At 39.0% G+C, this 21,168-nt stretch overlaps 1 protein-coding gene across 1 annotated transcript in view; it reads right to left on the bottom strand.

Annotated features, from left to right (window-relative positions):
* si:ch211-225b11.1 (uncharacterized protein LOC561694 homolog) overlaps positions 1–18,103 on the bottom strand; it is a 59,774-nt gene extending 41,671 nt beyond the window's left edge. Inside the window, exons 1-2 of the mRNA XM_035785802.2 lie at positions 17,336–18,103; positions 12,533–12,667 (exon numbers count right to left, since the gene is read on the bottom strand). Of these exons, the coding sequence (XP_035641695.1) occupies positions 12,533–12,667; positions 17,336–17,576 (376 nt within the window). The 5' untranslated portion in view covers positions 17,577–18,103. The remainder of the gene's footprint in view (positions 1–12,532; positions 12,668–17,335) is intronic.
* Positions 18,104–21,168: the final 3,065 nt, after the last annotated feature.

Genomic DNA, 21,168 nt, shown 5'->3' with positions numbered 1-21,168 from the left:
CTATTATCATATGTAACATGTAAAATACTATTATAATAAATGTGTAAGATCATTGAAGATCTCTTGCACATATGAATATAATATATTATATATGTATGGATATATATATGTATATATATATGAATATATATATCCACGGATGCTGCAGACAACAGTTTTCAAGAAGTTACATTGGTGATGGAAAATGTCAGATATTCAAAGACCATCACAGCTTTCACATTGCCATCAGTGAAGCTTATGTTAGGAACTCAGTCCTGCCAGTGATTAATTGACAGGGCTTAATCCCGCAGGGCTCCCTGTCAACCTTCAAGTGAATAGACCACTTATCCCAACAGAGGTAGGGTGAAAAATTGGAGAGACATTGGTATATGGGAGGTTGGGGTACTTTTTGGAATTGTCTTTTCACTCACGGGATACAGTACAGTCACCCCAAGAAACCTTTGCAAGGGTTAAATCTGCATAAACATTGTTGATTTACTGTTGCCTTAAAATAAGACAGGCCCTCTCATACAACTGTATCCACTGGATGCTGCATACATCTGTTTTCATGAATTAAGGATTATTTTACATCCCATACTCTGATATTACTCATTTAAATACAGTTTGCAGTAGCTTGGTGGTAGTTGAACTAAATTCAAATTTTGGTAGTGTTTTCAGTAGTTAATGACTTTTCCCCCACGTAGCGGTGTAGATAACTATTGAAGCTACACACTATTTTTTCTGTCGCTAAAATAAAATGTGTGAAGTAGGTGAAGTAGGAAAGAATGTCCTTTATCTTTCGGCATCAGAGCTGCTTAATTTACACTGGACTCCAGAGTGATCTGTTCTTGCTATTTGTAGTCTATGACATTTCAGACTTAGATGTCATAATTTGTCAAAGTAGTTTGGATTGTAGTGAACCACTTTTCAATCTAGATCTAGTTAAGTCAATTACAATACCCCATAATGATTAATCAAAAACAAGTTTTTGCTTGTTCATAACAAATATAAATCATTGTTTAGTGTTTCTGTATCAAATCAAGTCATTTGGGGTCATTTTGACACCAACCAAAAACACCTAATTCTGTTTATAGTCATTTGAGAAAATATTATTTTCTGGAGACATGATACATGAATAATCCATACCACCAGAAGTAGAGGGGGACCTTTATCAGTGACTCTTCTAAGATTGTACTTTTCTATACCATGTATCATATGACCGTGTACAACAACAAAAGATTACTTTACATATACATTTAGTTCCAGTCAAACCAGCTCATAAAAGTCTGTTAGTGCTATGAATACGTTAGAATGGTAATACAGAGAAACAATTCTCTGAATGTACACATATTGAAAAAAAAATATTTTACCAGACTTCCTATAATGTCCTCCAATATTCTATATGTGCAACTTGATATGGTATTTGGGTTGCTATAACATTTGACCTGAAGTGACACTGAGGATTTGAGCATGCTTTTTGAAGCATCCTGCCATTGGCCCTACCACGCTTATTGTTTCACTAGCAGCGATGCTAATGCTGGCCAAAGGTAAGTAAATAATGAAAACAGCCATATTTTTGGTCATAGTCTCTCGGGATCAATGGATGAATCACTTTGTTAATAAAATTAAGTAAATGTAAAAATGTTGGTGTACCACCCCTTTAGATGGCAGTAGTTTTTACCAGAAGACATAATGACATCATGAACATTACTTTTTTACCACATTAGCAACAACCATTTGTGTGAAGATTTAAATGTACTAGTGATGGGGATGGAAAATCTATATTGATATGTAAAAAATGTTTTGATATGATGTGGATATCATATCAGTTTTATAAATAAGTTACATTAATAATATTGCGTCAGTGTTCCTTTTCTGTTTAACTTCAAAGGCTCTGTGAAATTCAGACAACTGCTTGTTGATTGCCCAATGGGCTAAGTGTGAATGCCCTAGGGCTTAAATATACCCAACCAGTTTGAATACAATTTGGGGGCCCATCAACCATCAGCAGACAATTAGGTATGTAGGTAGGTATGCTAAGTTGAGGGCCTTTGAGAAGGTCTGTAAGATAGTCATGTTATATACTGTATATAGTCAGTGTTAGGAGAAAAGTACTCTGAACATATATTTTACCAAGCTACCAATTACAGTACCAGTCAAAAGTTTGGACACACCTACTCATTCAAGGTTTTTCCTCTTTATTTTTTTGTAAAATAATAGTGAGGACATCAAAACTATGACACTTTTGGGGTTACTACTTGATTCCATATGTGTTATTTCATAGTTTTGATGTCGGCACTATTATTCTACAATGTAGAAAATAGTAAAAATAAAGAAAAACCATTGAATGAGTAGGTGTGTCCAAACTTTTGACTGGTACTGTACTTCATGCTGGAAGAAGTTAAGCTACACTAAAGCTTACCTTAACATGCTGACCATACCGCTCCCATCGCATGTTACATGTTATTCAATTATTGAATCAACACTGCTCACACGCGCCAACGAGCGTCTGCGTTGCCAAGCGCTTAAGTAGAAGTCAGTTCTATTTGTGACGCTGAAGGCGGTGCAAGTTCTGCCTCTCCCATCTCCTCATTGGTTAATAGAAGCAGATACCCACATGCCATCTCCTCATTGGTTATACCCACGTGGGTGATTGAAAGATGAACTGAGTTTGGTCAGTTGTCGTGGTAACTATGAAAGTTAGATGCCAATTGCCATATAAAGTCCAAAGAAGAAAAGCCTGGAAGGAGGAGAGTTGACTTGAAACGATTCGGTTGACCGTTTCATGTGTGGATTAATTGTCGGAGTAGAGGACCTTGTGCATTTCATGTAAAATAACAACTCAACATTTATATCCCAGAACTAATTATCTAGAAACAGCATGCTATCTTAATAGGACAAATTAGCTAGCAACTGCAAGATAGCCAACTAAATTGCCAAAAATGTTTAATGCTTTTCGACCCTTCCCCAAAATAACAATTGGTTCAGAGTTTGTTTTGATATTTCTACCTGCGTGTCGTGATCGTGTTTGGTGTGTGGGGACAAAAATCAATTTGGGCACAATGGTGCGTGGCCGGTTTGGATACAGTGTTAGAACATATATTGGACTGAAGGTAAAGACTCATGTGAAGGCCTAATTACAGAGGAGGAACTTCTAGATGCAATTAAAGTCTTATAGTCCGGGAAAACTCCAGGGCTTGATGGTATACCAGTTGAGGCATAACAACTATTTTTCAATGTACTCAAACTACCATTATTAAGATGTTATTACTACTCCAATAAAAATGGTAGATTATCAGATACTCAGCAAGAAGGTCTGATTGTACTATTACTGAAACATGACCCAGGTTCTAAATATAAAGATTCAGTCCACCTAAAAACTGGGGACCCCTTACACTTAAGTGTTGTGATGCCAAAATTCTAGCAAAATGCATAGCACAAAGAATTAAAAAAGGTATTGTCAGATATTATTTATCCTAATCAGACAGCTTTTAACATGGACGATACATTGGAGATAATATAAGACAAGTACTAAAAACAATAGAACACTTTTGAGAAACCAGGTCTGGTATTCATAGCCAACCTTGAAAAGGCCTTTGATAAAGTATGACTGGAATTTATATATAAACGCCTGGACAATCTCTTATACAATGGGTTAAATTTTTGTATAGTAACCCTAGATGTAAAATAGTAAATAATGGCTGCTTCTCAGAAAGTATTAACAACTGTCTAGTGGAGTAAAACAAGGATGTCCACTGTCAGAAAATCTATTTATTATGGCTATCGAAGTATTAGCTATTTAAAATAAATAAATATATATATATACATCAAATGTATATAGTTGAAGTCGGAAGTTTACATAAAGTGAGTTTAAATGTATTTGGCTAAAATACTTCACAATTCCTGATATTTAATCCTAGTAAAAATTCCCTGTCTTAGGTCAGTTAGGTTCACCACTTTATTTGAAGAATGTGAAATGTCAGAATAATAGTAGATAGAATGATTTATTTAAGCTTTTATTTCTTTCATCACATTCCCAGTGGGTCAGAAGTTTACATACACTCAATTAGTATTTGGTAGCATTGCCTTTAAATTGTTTAACTTGGGTCAAACGTTTCGGGTAGCCTTCCACAAGCTTCCCACAATAAGTTGGGTGAATTTTGGCCCATTCCTCCTGACAGAGCTGGTGTAACTGAGTCAGTATGTAGGCCTCCTTGCTGACACACACATTTTCAGTTCTGCCCACACATTTTATATGGGATTGAGATCAGGGCTTTGTGATGGCCACTCCAATACCTTGATTTTGTTGTCCTTAAGCCTTAAGCCAACTTTGGAAGTATGCTTGGGGTCATTGTCCATTTAGAAGACCCATTTGCGATGTCTTGAGATGTTGCTTCAACATATACACATAATTTTCTTCCTCATGACGCCATCTATTTTGTGAAGTGCACCAGTCCCTCCTGCAGCAAAGCACCCCCACAACATGATGCTGCCACCCCCTTGCTTCACGGTTGGGATGGTGTTCTACGGCTTGCAATCCTCCCCCTTTTCCTCCAAACATAACAATGGTCATTATGGCCAAGCAGTTCTATTTTTGTTTCATCAGACCAGAGGACATTTCTCCAAAAAGTAAAATTTTTGTCTCCATATGCAGTTGCAAATTGTAACCTGGCATTTTATGGTGGTTTTGGAGCAGTGGCTTCTTCCTTGCTGAGGGGCCTTTCAGGTTATGGCGATATAGGACTCGTTTTACTGTGGATATAGATACTTTTGTACCCATTTCCTCCAGCATCTTCATAATGTCCTTGTTGTTCTGGGATTGATGTGCACTTTTTGCACCAAAGTACGTTCATCTCTAGGAGACAGAATGCGTCTTTTTCCTGAGTGGTATGATGGCTGGGTGGTCACATGGTGTTTATACTTGCGTACTATTGTTTGTACAGATGAACGTGGTACCTTCAGGCATTTGGAAATTGCTCCCAAAGATGAACCAGAAATGTGGAGGTCTACAATTTTGGCTGATTTCTTGGCTGATTTCTTTTCATTTTCCCATGATGTCAAGCAAAGAGGCAATGAGTTTGAAGGTAGGCCTTGAAATACATTCACAGGTACACCTCCAATTGACTCAAATGATGTCAATTAGCCTATCAGAAGCTTCTAAAGCCATGACATAATTTCCCAAGCTGTTTAAAGGCACAGTCAATTTAGTGTATGTAAACGTCTGACCTACTGGAATTGTGATACAGTGAGTTATAAGTGAAATAATCTGTCTGCAAACAATTGTTTGTCGTAACAAATTAAGTGTTGTGCACAAAGTAGATGTCCTAACTGACCAAAACTATAGTTTGTGAACAAGAAATTTGTGGAGTGGTTGAAAAACTAGTTAATGACTCCAACCTGTGTGTGTGTGTGTGTGTGTGTGTGTGTGTGTGTGTGTGTGTGTGTGTGTGTGTGTGTGTGTGTGTGTGTGTGTGTGTGTGTGTGTGTGTGTGTGTGTGTGTGTGTGTGTGTGTGTGTGTGTGTGTGTGTGTGTGTGTGTGTGTGTGTGTGTGTGTGTGTAGCCACAATTGTCACGCCCTGATCTTAGAGAGCCTGTTTATTTCTCTATTTGGTTAGGTTAGGTTAGGGTGTGATATGGGTGGGCATTGTAGTTTTCTATTTCTTTGTTGGCCGGGTTTGGTTCCCAATCAGAGTCAGCTGTCTATCATTGTCTCTGATTGGGAATCATATTTAGGCAGCCTGTTTTCCACCTGAGTTTGTGGGATCTTGTTTTTTTTGCACAGTTGCTGTATAGCCCTGCAGAACTTTACGTTCATTGATCTTTTGTTGGTTTTGGGTGTTCATCTAAAATAAAGTAAGATGTACACTTTCCACGCTGCGCATTGGTCTCATTCCGACGATGGACGTAACAACAATCTGCAAAATTAAAGCTGATCTACCCCCCCCCCCCTCTACTAGTATTAGTGTATGGGATGTAAAAATGTAAACCATAATTCTAGAAAATGGATGGATGCAACATCAGTGGATATAATTGTGTGTGTGAGAGATCCTTTGTCATCTTAAAAATCTGATCAAATAATATATTAAATATTAATATCAATCAATTCTGTGAAACCAGACTTTAAGGTTATCAAATTGGTGCCATCAGACAATATCCACTTTAACCTGTCACCCCGTTTCTCCCTACTTACATCTACCACCCAGACTCATCTACATCTACCACCCAGAATCAACTATGTTTATGCAGATTTAACCCTCGCAAAGGCTTATGCGGGTGATCTACTGTATCCCGTGTGATGATGTAGATCTTTGAACATCAGACATTTTTCATCACCAACGTAACTTGTTGAAAACTGTTGTCTGCAGCGTCAGTGGATAGAATTATATTCATATGGGCATGAGATCTTCAATGATCTTACAAATGTAATAATATTTTAAATGTTACATATGTTAATATGTGTAACTATCTTTTTGTGAGTACAAACATCCTTCTATAGAAATTAGTCCCTAACCCCAGATTTGACATCTGGAGTCATAAATCATGACTCCCAGGTCAAGTTCTACCTAACATTACGTCAGATGATATAAACAGACATTAAATCACAGACAACACCCACACAAACCTAATTATAGTCTTAATTAAACATAACAAAACCTAATTACCAACCTCCCAAATCATGGGTGAAACCACTTGCGTCTCATTTAATTACAACTGGACACGGACCCCTCAAATCATGGTGGAAGTCCCACCCCCCTATTCAATCAATCAAAGAGAGGTGAAAGATAGTTTGACAGAAGCCAACCTACTATAACTACTATGAACACATACAAACACTTCACTTCAATTATCTGCTATGAAGCAAGTGTAAGAAATATGGAAAACATGGCACGCGTAATTACCATTAATAACAGTTTGTCAGCTCATAAAATAATAATACAATAAAATAATGTTAATACACATTCAGCGATTAGGTTGGATAACACAGCGTGGATGTGTCAAGGAAACAGAAAAATGTAATTTGCCACAAACTTGCATGAACAATTCTAAATGGTCAGAAGATGCACCGTGAAATGTATATCATGACAAATAGTTCAAAGTGTAATGGAACTACAGTATAACCTGAAAATGTAGTGCTTAATTATTATTCACTATTAATACAATTGTGTTTATTAATCTGAAACAATTTGTGGTTGGTCTTATTTGTTTGTACATTGTCACCCTAAACAGGAAACTGCTTTTGAGCGGTCTTTTGTGCAATATGTTTAAATGACTTACCCCTCTAAGAAAACCACTGCATTGTTGTTACTTCTATTGACATTGTTCTAATAAGTGATGATACTGATGCCAATGCCATAAAATGTACTGTTGATATATCAAACATGAACTTCCATCCCAACTTCTTAACCTGAATTTAAGGACAATCCATTGGGCACAATATGTCATTTCAAAGTGGATAATTGGGTAATATTTGGTTGAGACGTTGATCAATGAGATTGCAACCTAGATTACCGTTCAAAAGTTTGGGGTCACTTAGAAATGTCCTTGTTTTTGAAAGAAAATACATTTTTTTGACCACAGAGTTCCTCTGTCCAGTGTCTGTGTTCTTTTGCCCATCTTAATCTTTTATTTTTATTGGCCAGTCTGAGATGGCTTTTTCTTTTCAACTCTGCCTAGAAGGCCAGCATCCCGGAGTCACCTCTTCACTGTTGACATTGAGACTGGTATTTTGTGGGTACTATTTAATGAAGATGCCAGTTGAGGACTTGTGAGACGTCTGTTTCTCAAACTAGACAGACACTCTAATGTACTTGTCCTCTTGTTCAGTTGTGCACCGGGGCCTCCCACTCTTTCTATTCTAGTTAGCGCCAGTTTGCGCTGTTCTGTGAAGGGAGAAGTACACAGCATTGTACGAGACCTTCAGTTTCTTGGCAATTTCTCGCATGGAATAGCCTTTATTTCTCAGAACAAGAATAGACTGAGTTTCAGAATAAAGGTCTCTGTTTCTTCCCATTTTGAGCCTGTAATCAAACCCACAAATGCTGATGCTCCAGATACTCAACTTTTTTATATCAGCACAACAGTTTTTAGCTGTGCTAACATAATTGCAAAAGGATTCTAATGATCAATTAGCATTTTAAAATGTTTAAGATAATCCAGGTTTATCAACGTGCCATTGGAACACAGGAGTGATGGTTGCTGATAATGGGCATCTGTACGCCTATGTAGATATTCCATTAAATATATATATATTTTAAATCAGCCTTTTCCAACATTCACAATGTTTACACTGTATTTATGATCAATTTGATGTTATTTTAAATGGACAAAAGAAATTGTATTTTCTTTCAAAAACAAGGACATTTCTAAGTGATCCCAAACTTTTGAACGGTAGTGTATATTCACCCACTCAAAAAGACAACCAAAAGTCAGTTGAATTTCCAATGTGTTATCACTATGCTTTTAACAATCTAAAAAGCACAACCAAATTCCAATGGAAAAACAATGTCAGATTTTTGGTTTAGTTGTCACCCTATCAATGCGCTTTCAACCATTTAAAAGCACAACCAGGTTAAAATGAGAATATTTTGTTTATTTACATAACAGATTGTGTTATCACTGGTCTACATTAAAAGTATATGGTGCAACCATCTCCCCAGACTTTTGCATGCTATCTTGAACATGCATGCTATCTTGAACATGCATGCTATCTTGAACATGCATGCTATCTTGAACATGCATGCTATCTTGAACATGCATGCTATCTTGAACATGCATGCTATCTTGAACATGCATGCTTTATGATTACATAAGAAATGTATACAGTTACAGTAAACTCAAAATGTGGCCGTGGATGTGTTACTCATTTTAAAAGGTTGAACGTTACATTAAGATTAACTTTAGGGTATCTACTGTATTACAAATGTAATATTGAACTGTGTTTGGTTGACAACGCAACCAAATATTAAGTCACTGGCTTAATCCCATTCTTTAACTTGTATTTTTGGTTGAGTTGGAGACGTGACTCTAACATATCTAACTTGATATGGGCTATTTATTGTATTTTAAAAGTGATATTGAATTGGGTTTGGTCGTCAACCCAACCAAATATCAACATTTGAAGGAGAAGTATTTTCTGCTTGGATAGTTCCATTGACTTAATGACTTAATCTGGCTTTAATATCTTATGCTTGGATAGTGCCACTGACTTAGTCTGGCTTTAATTCCAGTTAGTGTACAAATTAATAACTGATATGTTGGATTCACGTCTCCATCTCAACCAAAACTCTCAACCAACGCATCATCACGCTGTAATGCTGAACTTCAGTTGATTGGAATTGAAAGGTTATGTTCCCTCGTTAGCGGAGACCACATTCACAGAAAACGCTGCATTCAGGGCCTTCAGAAAGTATTCACATCCCTTTTCTTTATCCACATTTTCAAGAGTTACAGCCTGAATTTAAAATGGATTACATTTAGATTTTTTGGGGGTCACTGGCCTACATACATACATAACGTCAAAGTGGAATCATGTTTTTCAAAATGTATACAAATTAATTCAAAATTAAAAGCTGAAATGTCCTGAGTAAATAAGTTTTCAATCACTTTATTATGGAAAGCATAAAGTTCAGGAGTAAAAATGTGCTTAACAAGTCACATAATAAGTTGTATGGACTCACTCTGAGCAAATATAGTGTTTAAAATGATTTTTAATGACTACCTCATCTCTGTACCTCACACATACAGATAATTGTAAGGTCCCTCAGTCAAGCAGTGAATGTCAAAAACTGATTCAATCATAAAGACCACAGAAGTTATCAAATGCCTTGCAGAGAAGGGCACCTATTGGTAGATGTTTTAAAAATAAATAAATTAAAAAGCAGACAATGAATATCCCTTTGAGGATGGTGAAGTTATTCATTACATTTTGGATGGCGTATCATTACACCCAGTCACTACAAAAGATACAGGCATCCTTCCTAACTCAATTGCCGGAGAGAAAGGAAACCGCTCAGGGATTTCACCATGAGGGAGAAAACTGAGGATGGAACAACATTGTAGGTACTCCTGTACAGAATAAAAATATTCAAAAACAAGCATCCTGTTTGCAACAAGGCAATATTGTAATACGGCAAAGAAATGTGGCAAAGCAATTGACTTTTTGTCCTGAATACAAAGTGTTATGTTTGGGGGCAAATCCAATACAACACATTACTGAGGACCACTCTCCATATTTTCAAGCATAGTGGTGGTTGCATCACGTTATGGGCATGCTTGTAATAATTTTTCAGGATAAAAAAAAGAAACCAAATTCCAGACACTGGAAACCCAAAATACAAGGCCAAATCTACACAGGAGCTGCTTACCAAGAAGACAGTGAATGTTCCTGAGTGGCTGAGTTACAGTTCTGACTTAAATCTACAGCAAGACCTGAAAATGGTTGTCTAGCTATGATCAATAATCAATTTGACAGAGCATGAAGAATTTGGCTGTAAGAAAAAAATGTGGAATAAGTCAAGGGGTATGAATACTTTCTGAAGACACTGTAAGTAGGCTCTATTGGAAATTGAAAATTGGGAAATCTGTAACGCTTCAGTGATACCTGATATTTAGATTGAATCGAGCCCTAAATATAATTACATTTCGCCAGTATAATTACAGGCCTTTTGTTTGTTGAATTCTGCGTTGAATTCAAACAATAGCTGTTGATGACTTTGAAAAGGTTATATAGGCCTAAATGGCATCATTGATGATTAATTTGCTCTGTTAGACCTACTCCTTGTAAAAATAGCACATTGGTAATAGTCAGTGAAAAATATCATAGCGAAGCAGGGCTTGGTTAAAACCCTTGATAAGAGACCAGAGGGTAGCTGTAGACAAATCAATTCTCCAGTACATTGTTTTAAGGTACAGATTCAACATATTTTATAAAAGGTTTGTCTTTGTAGAAACATGATTACCATGATGACATAATCCTGTGGTTAAAATGTCACCCTCAAAACAGTTGATTACTTTTTTCAAATCCAATTTATTTTCCACTTAATTTGTATAGTGATGTGCAATCTAAGTTTGTCAACGTATAGTTTGGGCAGTTTGTGGCCCAGTGGGAAGGTTAATTCTATGTTTTTTAACCTGTGCACTTGGATTCCTGTTTATCAGCACATCCCCTTATAATACCAAACCAAACTGGGCATAAGTACACACACACGACAGGTTTCCTTTTGAACTAATTAGGCCCACATTGTAGGATCACTCCTTTCACTGTGAAGTGAAGCCAAAATGGGGCAAACATCATGTGAGTGTACTATTTAACTAGATGGAAAGAAGACTGGCCAACAGTTAATTGTCACGGATAAAAAAAAAAAACTCACAAATGTGGATTTTCCTCTGTATTGCGTCACATTTGCACATGTTCTTTTCAGAGGGGCCTGAGACATCAAACATTGAACATGAGGTTAAGAAGGATGATTTTATTCACTCCAGAAAATAACAGGTGCAAACCCATCTAACCAAAATAAACTGAAACTTTAAAGAATTACTTGATACAATTCATCACATTTCTCCTTAGTTGGTCTATAAGGATGGGTCTGTTACATATTACTTTGTACATGATTGGTAACGTTTCATTTCTAGTGGCATCAATAAACCTTTCAGATCAACGTTAACAACAAAATAAAAACGTATAACATTATGATGTGTGATAAACCTCCATAACAAGTTACAACAATGATTTAGGCTTTGTCCATACTAATAATGATATTTGGAAATAGTTCATTTAAAAATAATCCATCAGGCACTACGTGTACTGGAAAGCTTATGTATGACACATGAAGTGTTATCCATGAACAGTAGGTATGAAACTGAACATGTGACAGATGAAAAAAACAACAACAAAAAAACAAGCTGTGAACAAGCACAGCTTTTAAGAAACAATCTTATTTGTAAAGGACTGTTTGTACAAAGGCCATTCCTTTTATAACTTGTGGCACATGGTCAGGAGTCTCTAACATGGGAAGGAGAGCTTAAATTAAAGCTAAACAACAGGGTGCACCTTGTTTTTGAAAGAAAAAGTGAATTAGTGAAGAACACTTAAGGGTGAACGTAATGGTGCAAAATGATTGCATGGGTGGTATAGTGTAAATACTTATGAGTGGCAGTTAATTGCAGAAATCCTTCTATTATTATTTTATTCTGTGAACACCTAGTATAAACCCAATAGGCTATTCATGTGTAATGTCTAAATAATTAATAACATGTCAACAAAGATGTAGACTATTGTTTAAAACCAATTTTGAGTCATATGACATTGTCGAGTAACACCGGAACCTGATAACAGTTTATTAAACCCTTCCCCTTTTGAACAAAGGAGCAACCTGAACCTCCACATGTTAATCCCTTTACCCGTGCCAAGTAGGCCTACTGTACATATGCGCTCATTAAAATATCATTGTCTCTTTGCTGGACTCTTCCAGGTTGGCTAAAACCAACAGAAAATGGCGGATAAAGGCTAAACATGTAAGGCTTGGGAACCATAGGCCTGTGGATAATACTCACCTTTGAACAAGGGGCAGATTGTGGCTAGAGCATGCACCGGTCCCAGACGGGTGTACTGCCCAATAGCAAACTCCATGAAGAGAAGGGGGATGCCACACAGAAACAGCATGAGAAAGTAAGGAATGAGAAAGGCACCTAAACGAAGGGAGATATGGAGCCAAATAGATTAGTAACACAAGAAGTGTTCAAGACAAACAATAAATGTCTTGTTTAATTTGCAGTTTTTCTGGACCCCCGCAAGGCCGGAGTTTGTTAAGCCTAACATTTCACAAAGCTATACAGTGTCACAAATTGTTGGCTGGTGGCAATAACATGTTGGAAATTCAAACATTGCTGATTGTAAAATAAATGTCTGATGCAACATAATAAACAGCTACCAATATATATTTTAATTTTAATATACAACTGTCCTGTATAGGCTACTTGAACCTGCATGACATGAGCCGTCCTCACGCTACCTCCCAGCTTGTATAGGAAGTTGTTGTGCGTGAAACCAGTCTATTAATGCCAAATAATACAGTCAGTCCGCCCTAAAATCACTAGCTTAGTGGGGATTGTTTCATTCTGCAGTGTACAATCTATAGCTATATACTGTATTTCGCTGCTATTTATACACTTTTTTTAAACGACACATGAAACACATAACCAAAAAACGAGAAAAAAAAGTAGTCGGCTTGAGGATTGTCACACCCTGACCATAGTTTGCTTTGTATGTTTCTATGTTTTGGTTGGTCAGGGTGTGAGCTGAGTGGGCATTCTATGTTACATGTCTAGTTTGTCTAGTTCTATGTTTGGCCTGATATGGTTCTCAATCAGAGGCAGGTGTTCGTCATTGTCTCTGATTGGGAACCATATTTAGGTAGCCTGTTTGGTGTTGGGTTTTGTGGGTGATTGTCCTTGTTACTGTCTTGTCTCTGTGTTACTTTTCACCAGTATTAGGCTGTTTCGGTTTTCGTGTTACGTTTATTGTTTTTGTATTTGATTCGTGTTTACTTTGTTTCATTACACATGGATCGCAATAGCCACGCCGCATTCTCCTTCACATACAGAAAACCGTTACAGAATCACCCACCACAACAGGACCAAGCGGCGCGGTAACGAGCAGCAGCAGGAGCAGCAGTGGGAGAGGCTGCACCACTTGGAGAATATGGACTATACTACTTGGGAGGAACTAGACAGGTGGGCAATCGAACTAGGGAGATTGCCGGAGCCCGCCTGGGATTCGATGGAGCAGTACGCAGAAGGTTACAGGAGAATGAGGTTGGCGACGCAAGCACGGCGGTGCGGACGGAAGCCCGAGAGCCTCCCGCCTGTCCGGCGCTGCTGCCGGAGCCTCCCACCTGTCCGGCGCTGCTGCCGGATCCTCCCACCTGTCCGGCGCTGCTGCCGGAGTCTGAGGCGCCAGAGCCGCCCCTCTGTCCAGAGGCGCCAGAGCCGCCCCTCTGTCCAGAGGCGCCAGAGCCGCCCCTCTGTCCAGAGGCGCCAGAGCCGCCCCTCTGTCCAGAGGCGCCAGAGCCGCCCCTCTGTCCAGAGGCGCCAGAGCCGCCCCTCTGTCCAGAGGCGCCAGAGCCGCCCCTCTGTCCCGAGCCGCCCCTCTGTCCCGAGCTGCCCCTCTGTCCCGAGCTGCCACTCAGTCCAGTGTCATTAAATAGGGTCGCCGTGGCTAGGAGGCCACGGAAGCGGACAAGGTGGGGGACTAAGACTACGGTGAAGTGGGGGCCACGTCCAGCACCAGAACCGCCACCGCGGACAGATGTCCACCCAGACCCTCCCCAATAGGTTGAGGTTTTGCGGCCGGAGTCCGCACCTTGGGGGGGGGGGGGGGGTACTGTCACACCCTGACCATAGTTTGCTTTGTATGTTTCTATGTTTTGGTCGGTCAGGGTGTGAGCTGAGTGGGCATTCTATGTTACACGTCTAGTTTGTCTAGTTCTATGTTTGGCCTGATATGGTTCTCAATCAGAGGCAGGTGTTCGTCATTGTCTCTGATTAGGAACCATATTTAGGTAGCCTGTTTGGTGTTGGGTTTTGTGGGTGATTGTCCTTGTTACTGTCTGTGTTACTTTGCACCAGTATAAGGCTGTTTCGGTTTTCGTGTTACGTTTATTGTTTTTGTATTTGATTCGTGTTTACTTTGTTTCATTTAAACATGGATCGCAATAGCCACGCCACATTTTGGTCTGACTTTTGTATTTCTCAAGGCCTCTCCTTCACATACAGAAAACCATTACAAGGATAAATTCAGCCATTATTTATTGTTGAACTCGGCGGCTTTTGTCTGACTAATAGCCTACACAAATGGGCTGCAATATTCAAGGTAAATTCAATTAAATCCAACAAGAGACTCCCCGGTCTCCTGAAGTCCTCCTTTTTTTGTGTGCAAATGTTTTCACTACGGCCTGTAGGTCAATTGCGCTGCACACAACTTAAACTTAGTCTTGAATGATGCGTGCCAAGATACAGCGGCTTTGGAAAGTATAAAGACCCCTTCTCTTTATCCACATTGTTACCTTACAGCCTTATTCTAAAATGGATTCAATTATTTTTTTCCCCCTCATCAATCTACACACAGTACCTCATAATGACAAAGTAAAAACAGGTTTAGACATTTTTGCAAATTTATACAAAAATAAAAACAAATACCTTAAGTATTCAGACCCTTTGCTATGAATCTCAAATTTGAGCTCTGATACATCCTGTTTCCATTGATCATCCTTGAGATGTTTCTACAACTTGGAATACACCTGTGGTAAATTCAGTTGATTGGACATGATTTGGAAAGGCACCCACCAATCTATATAAGGTCCCACAGTTGGCAGTGCATGTCAGAGCAAAGGAGGCCCATGATATGCGTTTTTGAACACCTGAGTAAGCTCCACTCATTGCACTGGCGCCGTCGAAGCCTTGACCACGGCATTTCTCACTGATATCCCCTTATACTTTCAATCAGTTGAATTTTGTATTTTTCAAGGCCTGGGGCCCAATAAACAATGAACTCTCAATGTTGGTTCAATTCAATTGAAACTCGACCCAGGCAGTGCACCATCAACTATTGTCTACTACTACCACCAATACAGCATCTCCGTTTACAGAGCAGATCCACCCTATCTCAGTAACTAGATAGAGGTCTGGACTGCTAGCCCAGGAAACGGTCATATATGGTAATTACCATGATAGATAGCTTAACACCAAGGAGGATGAATAGGCAACACATGGTGTGTCTTACTGTATTAAAATCAAGACAGTCTTAATTCCCTAAACTACAACTAGAAATGTCCTTATACTTGTTTTAAGCTCTTGGGTGAGGGAATGAGATGCAGACCCCTTATTGTAGTTGTTACAGACAGGATTTGAACCCTGGTTCCTCACAGGAGAAACATACATCTTGACCATTAGACCAAGAGGCAATTCCCCCATGAGATTATACATCCAATTTATGTCTGCTACATAAACCAGGGATGTGAATGTATGCCAGATTAATTTAGTGCCTTCTAAGTGCCTGAGCAAACCAGTGTGATGGTATCTGTCAAGGTAGCACATTTCTGTTATACAGTGAGGTCCGTGGAAAAGCAGGAGAAGAAGTAAACTATTTGTATTTATTTGATTTAACCTGTGTTGAACCAGGCAAGTCTAACGAGGAAATACAACAGAACACATAATCATCCATGTCTATTGTTTGGGGAGGTCTGATGTTTTTCTGAGTCACACATGCCTAGATCTCAGCTGTGCTGTAAGCCAAGGCAATGCAAAGTCATGATGATGATGATGATGCAACAATAAAGGACCAGTGCAGTCAAAAATGTAATTTTCCTATGATATATATATATATTTCCATCTATGTGGTTTGAATAACACTGTGAAAATTATCATATAATTTTAGTGTAAGAGCTGTTCGAAAAGATAGAGTTTGGGATAGAGTTTTTGCCTGCCTCGTGATAATTCGTTAATAGACCAATACAAACAAGAGTTTAAAACCTCTGCCAGTTTTCCTCTCCCCACTTAGCCCACTCCAAGACAGTCCCAGAAAAACTAGTGGTGTGGCTCCTGGCTCGTTCAAGAAGTCCAGTTTATATTCATAACATCTTGACGTTAATCTCAACCTGAAAGTCTTCCTTTGTGGTGTATTTCAGAGGATGTGGCAGACAGAATCCCTGAGATCCAAGTTTCAACATTTTATTAAAAACAGGATCCATATGGCATCATTTGGCTCAATCCTATATTCTATAAAAGGCATGCAAATAAGATTAAAATCAGTAAGTAAGATTAAAATCAGCAAGTAAGCAAAATGTCATACATCTTCAAGAAACAAACATCCAACATAAATGAACACATTATCTTTATTCTGAAAGCAACCTTGTTATTGCAGAGTGAAAAAGCTTCTCCTTTTTTGTAATTAGTAAGGCTTTTGTTCAACCAAAAGGCACATACACCACAAGTAAAGTTTATGTAGGCTACATCACAGATAGATCATACCTGTTGGCAGGTAGACTAGCAGTTAGAATGTTGGTCCAGTAACCGAAAGGTCGCCAGTTTGAATGCCCCGATGCTACAAAGTGAAAAGTCTGTTGATGTGCCCTTGAGCAAGGCACTTAACCGTAATTTGCTCCATGGGTTCTATACTACTATGGCTGACACCGTAAAACAACACATTTTACTGCACTTATCATGTGTATGTTGCAATAAAAAAATGCAACAAACAGGAATGCAAACTTCATGTGACTGTGCTCAGTAATTACACTCGTTTTTAAATTAAACAAACCGAAAAATCTTTCTGGATGTATACTTCCACATATACATGCTTACCTCCACCGCTCCTGTAGCAGAGGTATGGAAAGCGCCACACGTTCCCAAGTCCCACCGCGTATCCCACTGACGCGAGGACGAACTCAAGGCGGCGACCCCAGGTGGCTCTTTCTGCTGTCGCGTGCCCCACTTTCTTTGATAACATTGCATTCACGTTTAAGGGTGCTTTCAAAGCAATATCAGTCTCCTCTTTGTAGACTCCCTTGGTGGTGGATGATGTCTTTTCGGATCCCACTCCCATTGTAAAAGTGTAATAGTCTTGACTCTCACCAACAATTTCAATTAAGTCATGGGCTACTATGCCACTTACTAACAGATAACAGTCGAAGTTTCAGCTTAATCAATAGGCTAAATGTAACGAGAACCTTTATAATAGAATAAATCAGTACGATAATACTGAATATTATGAACAAAGCCTATAGCAGGAAATATATAATAGGCGCACGAGTAAAATGTCTAAACCAAATAGGCTACAGGCAATCTGGACAACTCAATTCCCTTATGAAACACAATTATATTGGTATACTAGCTTTAGCCTACAACGTGCGCTATCTTACTGTAGGCATCAGATGATACCTCATTCGACGACTGCCTGACATATCACAACTAATGCCCCGATTTACCATCAATTCACATGCAGGATAATATGCACTAAACTCCCGGTAACCTACCCGTTCTTATTATACCTCAATGAACCCACCGAAACATTGACCTAAAAATGTTCCTTCTACCTGCTTATGTACTGTCATAAAAAAAAAATCTGGAACCCGCCCCTACGTGCCGTAGTTTCCTAGCGATGCCCTTGTTGTGGGGTTTCCACTAGTTACCACAGCCACAAACTACAAATTGGCAGTCAAAATTAATGAACACAAAAAATTGTCTTAATTTAAGGTTAGGGTTAGGCATAAGATTAGCAGTGTGGTTAAGGTTAATATTTGGTTTGAGTCGAGTTTGATGCAATTATGTATATAACCCCTGGATTGCCGATGCTATGTATTGGCCATTGACAGGCTCTTGAAGCCACCGGTCGGCCATATTGGCTCTACCCTGTAGGCGCAGTCCTCCTAAGAATGAATGAAATTCCACAGTATTTCAATTAAGTGTCACATGTATTTACAAAATTACATTAAGTTTTTATTTTGTTGTATTGGGGACGACCGTAACATTAGTAGTCTCTAATAATTATACATTATGGAAAAGGTTTTTATATATTTTTTCAGGTTTTATGTTTATGTTTAGCTCACATTATATAATTTAAAAGTATGCATTAAGGGGTCTTTAATATAATAAAACGTGGCAGAAAGGAATTGAGACATTAATAAATGCATTTCTATAGCTCCAAAATGTGTTTTACGACAGTGAGGGAGTGCCAAGATGGAGGCGCAGGGGCTTCAAAACAGTGCCCCTTATAAATCATCAAGTGGAAATATAAATCATTGGTGCGATGTCTGACGTCACTGTTTTAAAGGCTGCGTTCATACAGGCAGACCATTTTTTTTCACTAATTGGTATTTTAACAAATAAGATAATCTCTGAAAAGCGCAAACGTGAAAATATTGCATGTGTTTGGTCAAAAGACCCGTGTAAACACTCAAATCAAACCTTTTCAGTTGATTATCTTTCATTATCACTTGACTTGTAAAGGATTTAGATGCGATTCTTAATAATTTTATTTGGAGGAACAATCCTCACAATCTAAGGAAATAAATGATCAGTAGTACCCAGAAACAAAGAGATCTTGTGGTTTTAGATTTCAATATAGGGTGAATTCAGAAAGAGTGGGACATATAAACTGGGAGAGATTAAACGCCCACAACATTAGAAATCCACTTTTTCGAGTTGAAAGATGACCAGAGTTTACCCATGATGTTGCACAATGATGTAAGTCAACAAGTTAGCGTTTTAGTAAAAGTATGATATGGCAAAACCGAACTACCTGCTTCATGCAAAATTGTGCCAATGACGTGTCTTATGAAATTACGTATAAATCATTTTTCGCCTATGTTTAATTGAAGGCTGGGTTTTATTTGATTGGTACCACCCACCAACATGGATTTGTTTATTAATCAGAAACATATGCAAAGTTTGAGTCGCAGCTGAGTAATATTAAAGTCCGCCACAGCGGATGCGGCATAATAACTATAAAACTTTTACAGATGCACAATCGAGAGCATCCTGTCAGGCTGTATCGCCGCCTGGTACGGCAACTGCTCCGCGCACAACCGTAGGCTCTCCAGAGGATAGTGAGGTCTGCACAACACATCACCGGGGGCAAACTACCTGCCCTCCAGGACACCTACACTACCCGGTGTCACAGAAAGGCCAAAAAGATCATCAAGGACAACAACCACCCGAGCCACTGCCTGTTCACTCCGCTATCATCCAGAAGACGAGGTCAGTACAGGTGCATCAAAGCTGGGACCGAGAGACTGAAAAACAGCTTATATCTCAAGGCCATCAGACTGTTAAACAGCCATCACTAACATTGAGTGGCTGCTGCCAACATACTGACTCAAATATCTAGCCACTTTAATAATTAAAAATTGGATGTAATAAATGTATCACTGGCCACTTTAAACAATGCCACTTTATATAATGTTTACATACCCTACATTACTCATCTATGTATACAGTGGGGCAAAAAAGTATTTAGTCAGCCACCAATTGTGCATGTTCTCCCACTTAAAAAGATGAGAGAGGCCTGTAATTTACATCATAGGTACACTTCAACTATGACAGACAAAATGAGAAAAAAAATCCAGAAAATTACATTGTAGGATTTTTAATGAATTTATTTGCAAATTATGGTGGAAAATAAGTATTTGGTCACCTACAAACAAGCAATATTTTTGGCTCTCACAGACCTGTAACTTCTTCTTTAAGAGGCTCCTCTGTCTTCCACTCGTTACCTGTATTAATGGCACCTGTTTGAACTTGTTATCAGTATAAAAGACACCTGTCCACAACCTCAAACAATCACACTCCAAACTCCACTATGGCCAAGACCAAAGAGCTGTCAAAGGACACCAGAAACAAAATTGAAGACCTGCAACAGGCTGGGAAGACTGAATCTGCAATAGGTAAGGAGCTTGGTTTGAAGAAATCAATTGTGGGAGCAATTAGTAGGAAATGGAAGACATACAAGACCACTGATAATCTCCCTCCATCTGGGGCTCCACGCAAGATCTCACCCCGTGGGGTCAAAATGATCACAAGAACGGTGAGCAAAAATCCCAGAACCACACGGGGGGACCTAGTGAATGACCTGCAGAGAGCTGGGACCAAAGTAACAAAGCCTACCATCAGTAACACACTACGCCGCCAGGGACTCAAATCCTGCAGTGCCAGACGTGTCCCCCTGCTTAAGCCAGTACATGTCCAGGCCCGTCTGAAGTTTGCTAGAGAGCATTTGGATGATCCAGAAGAAGATTGGGAAAATGTCATATGGTCAGATGAAACCAAAAAACTCAACTCGTCGTGTTTGGTGGACAAAGAATGCTGAGTTTCATCCAAAGAACACCATACCTACTGTGAAGCATGGCGGTGGAACCATCATGCTTTGGGGCTATTTTTCTGCAAAGGGACCAGGACGACTGATCTGTGTAAAGGATACATGGCCCCATTCATTCTTTCGTGAGATTGAGTGAAAACCTCCTTCCATCAGCAAGGGCATTGAAGATAAAACGTGGCTGGATCTTTCAGCATGAGAATGATCCCAAACACACCACCCGGGCAACGAAGGAGTGGCTTCGTAAGAAGCATTTCAAGGTCCTGGAGTGGCCTTGCCAGTCTCCAGATCTCAACCCAATAGAAAATCTTTGGAGGGAGTTGAA

This window comes from Oncorhynchus keta, chromosome 14 (assembly GCF_023373465.1).
Source record: "Oncorhynchus keta strain PuntledgeMale-10-30-2019 chromosome 14, Oket_V2, whole genome shotgun sequence".
NCBI lineage: Eukaryota > Metazoa > Chordata > Actinopteri > Salmoniformes > Salmonidae > Oncorhynchus > Oncorhynchus keta.
The sequence above is the reverse complement of the archived record's forward strand: the minus strand, read 5'-3'. Positions and strand labels throughout refer to the sequence as shown.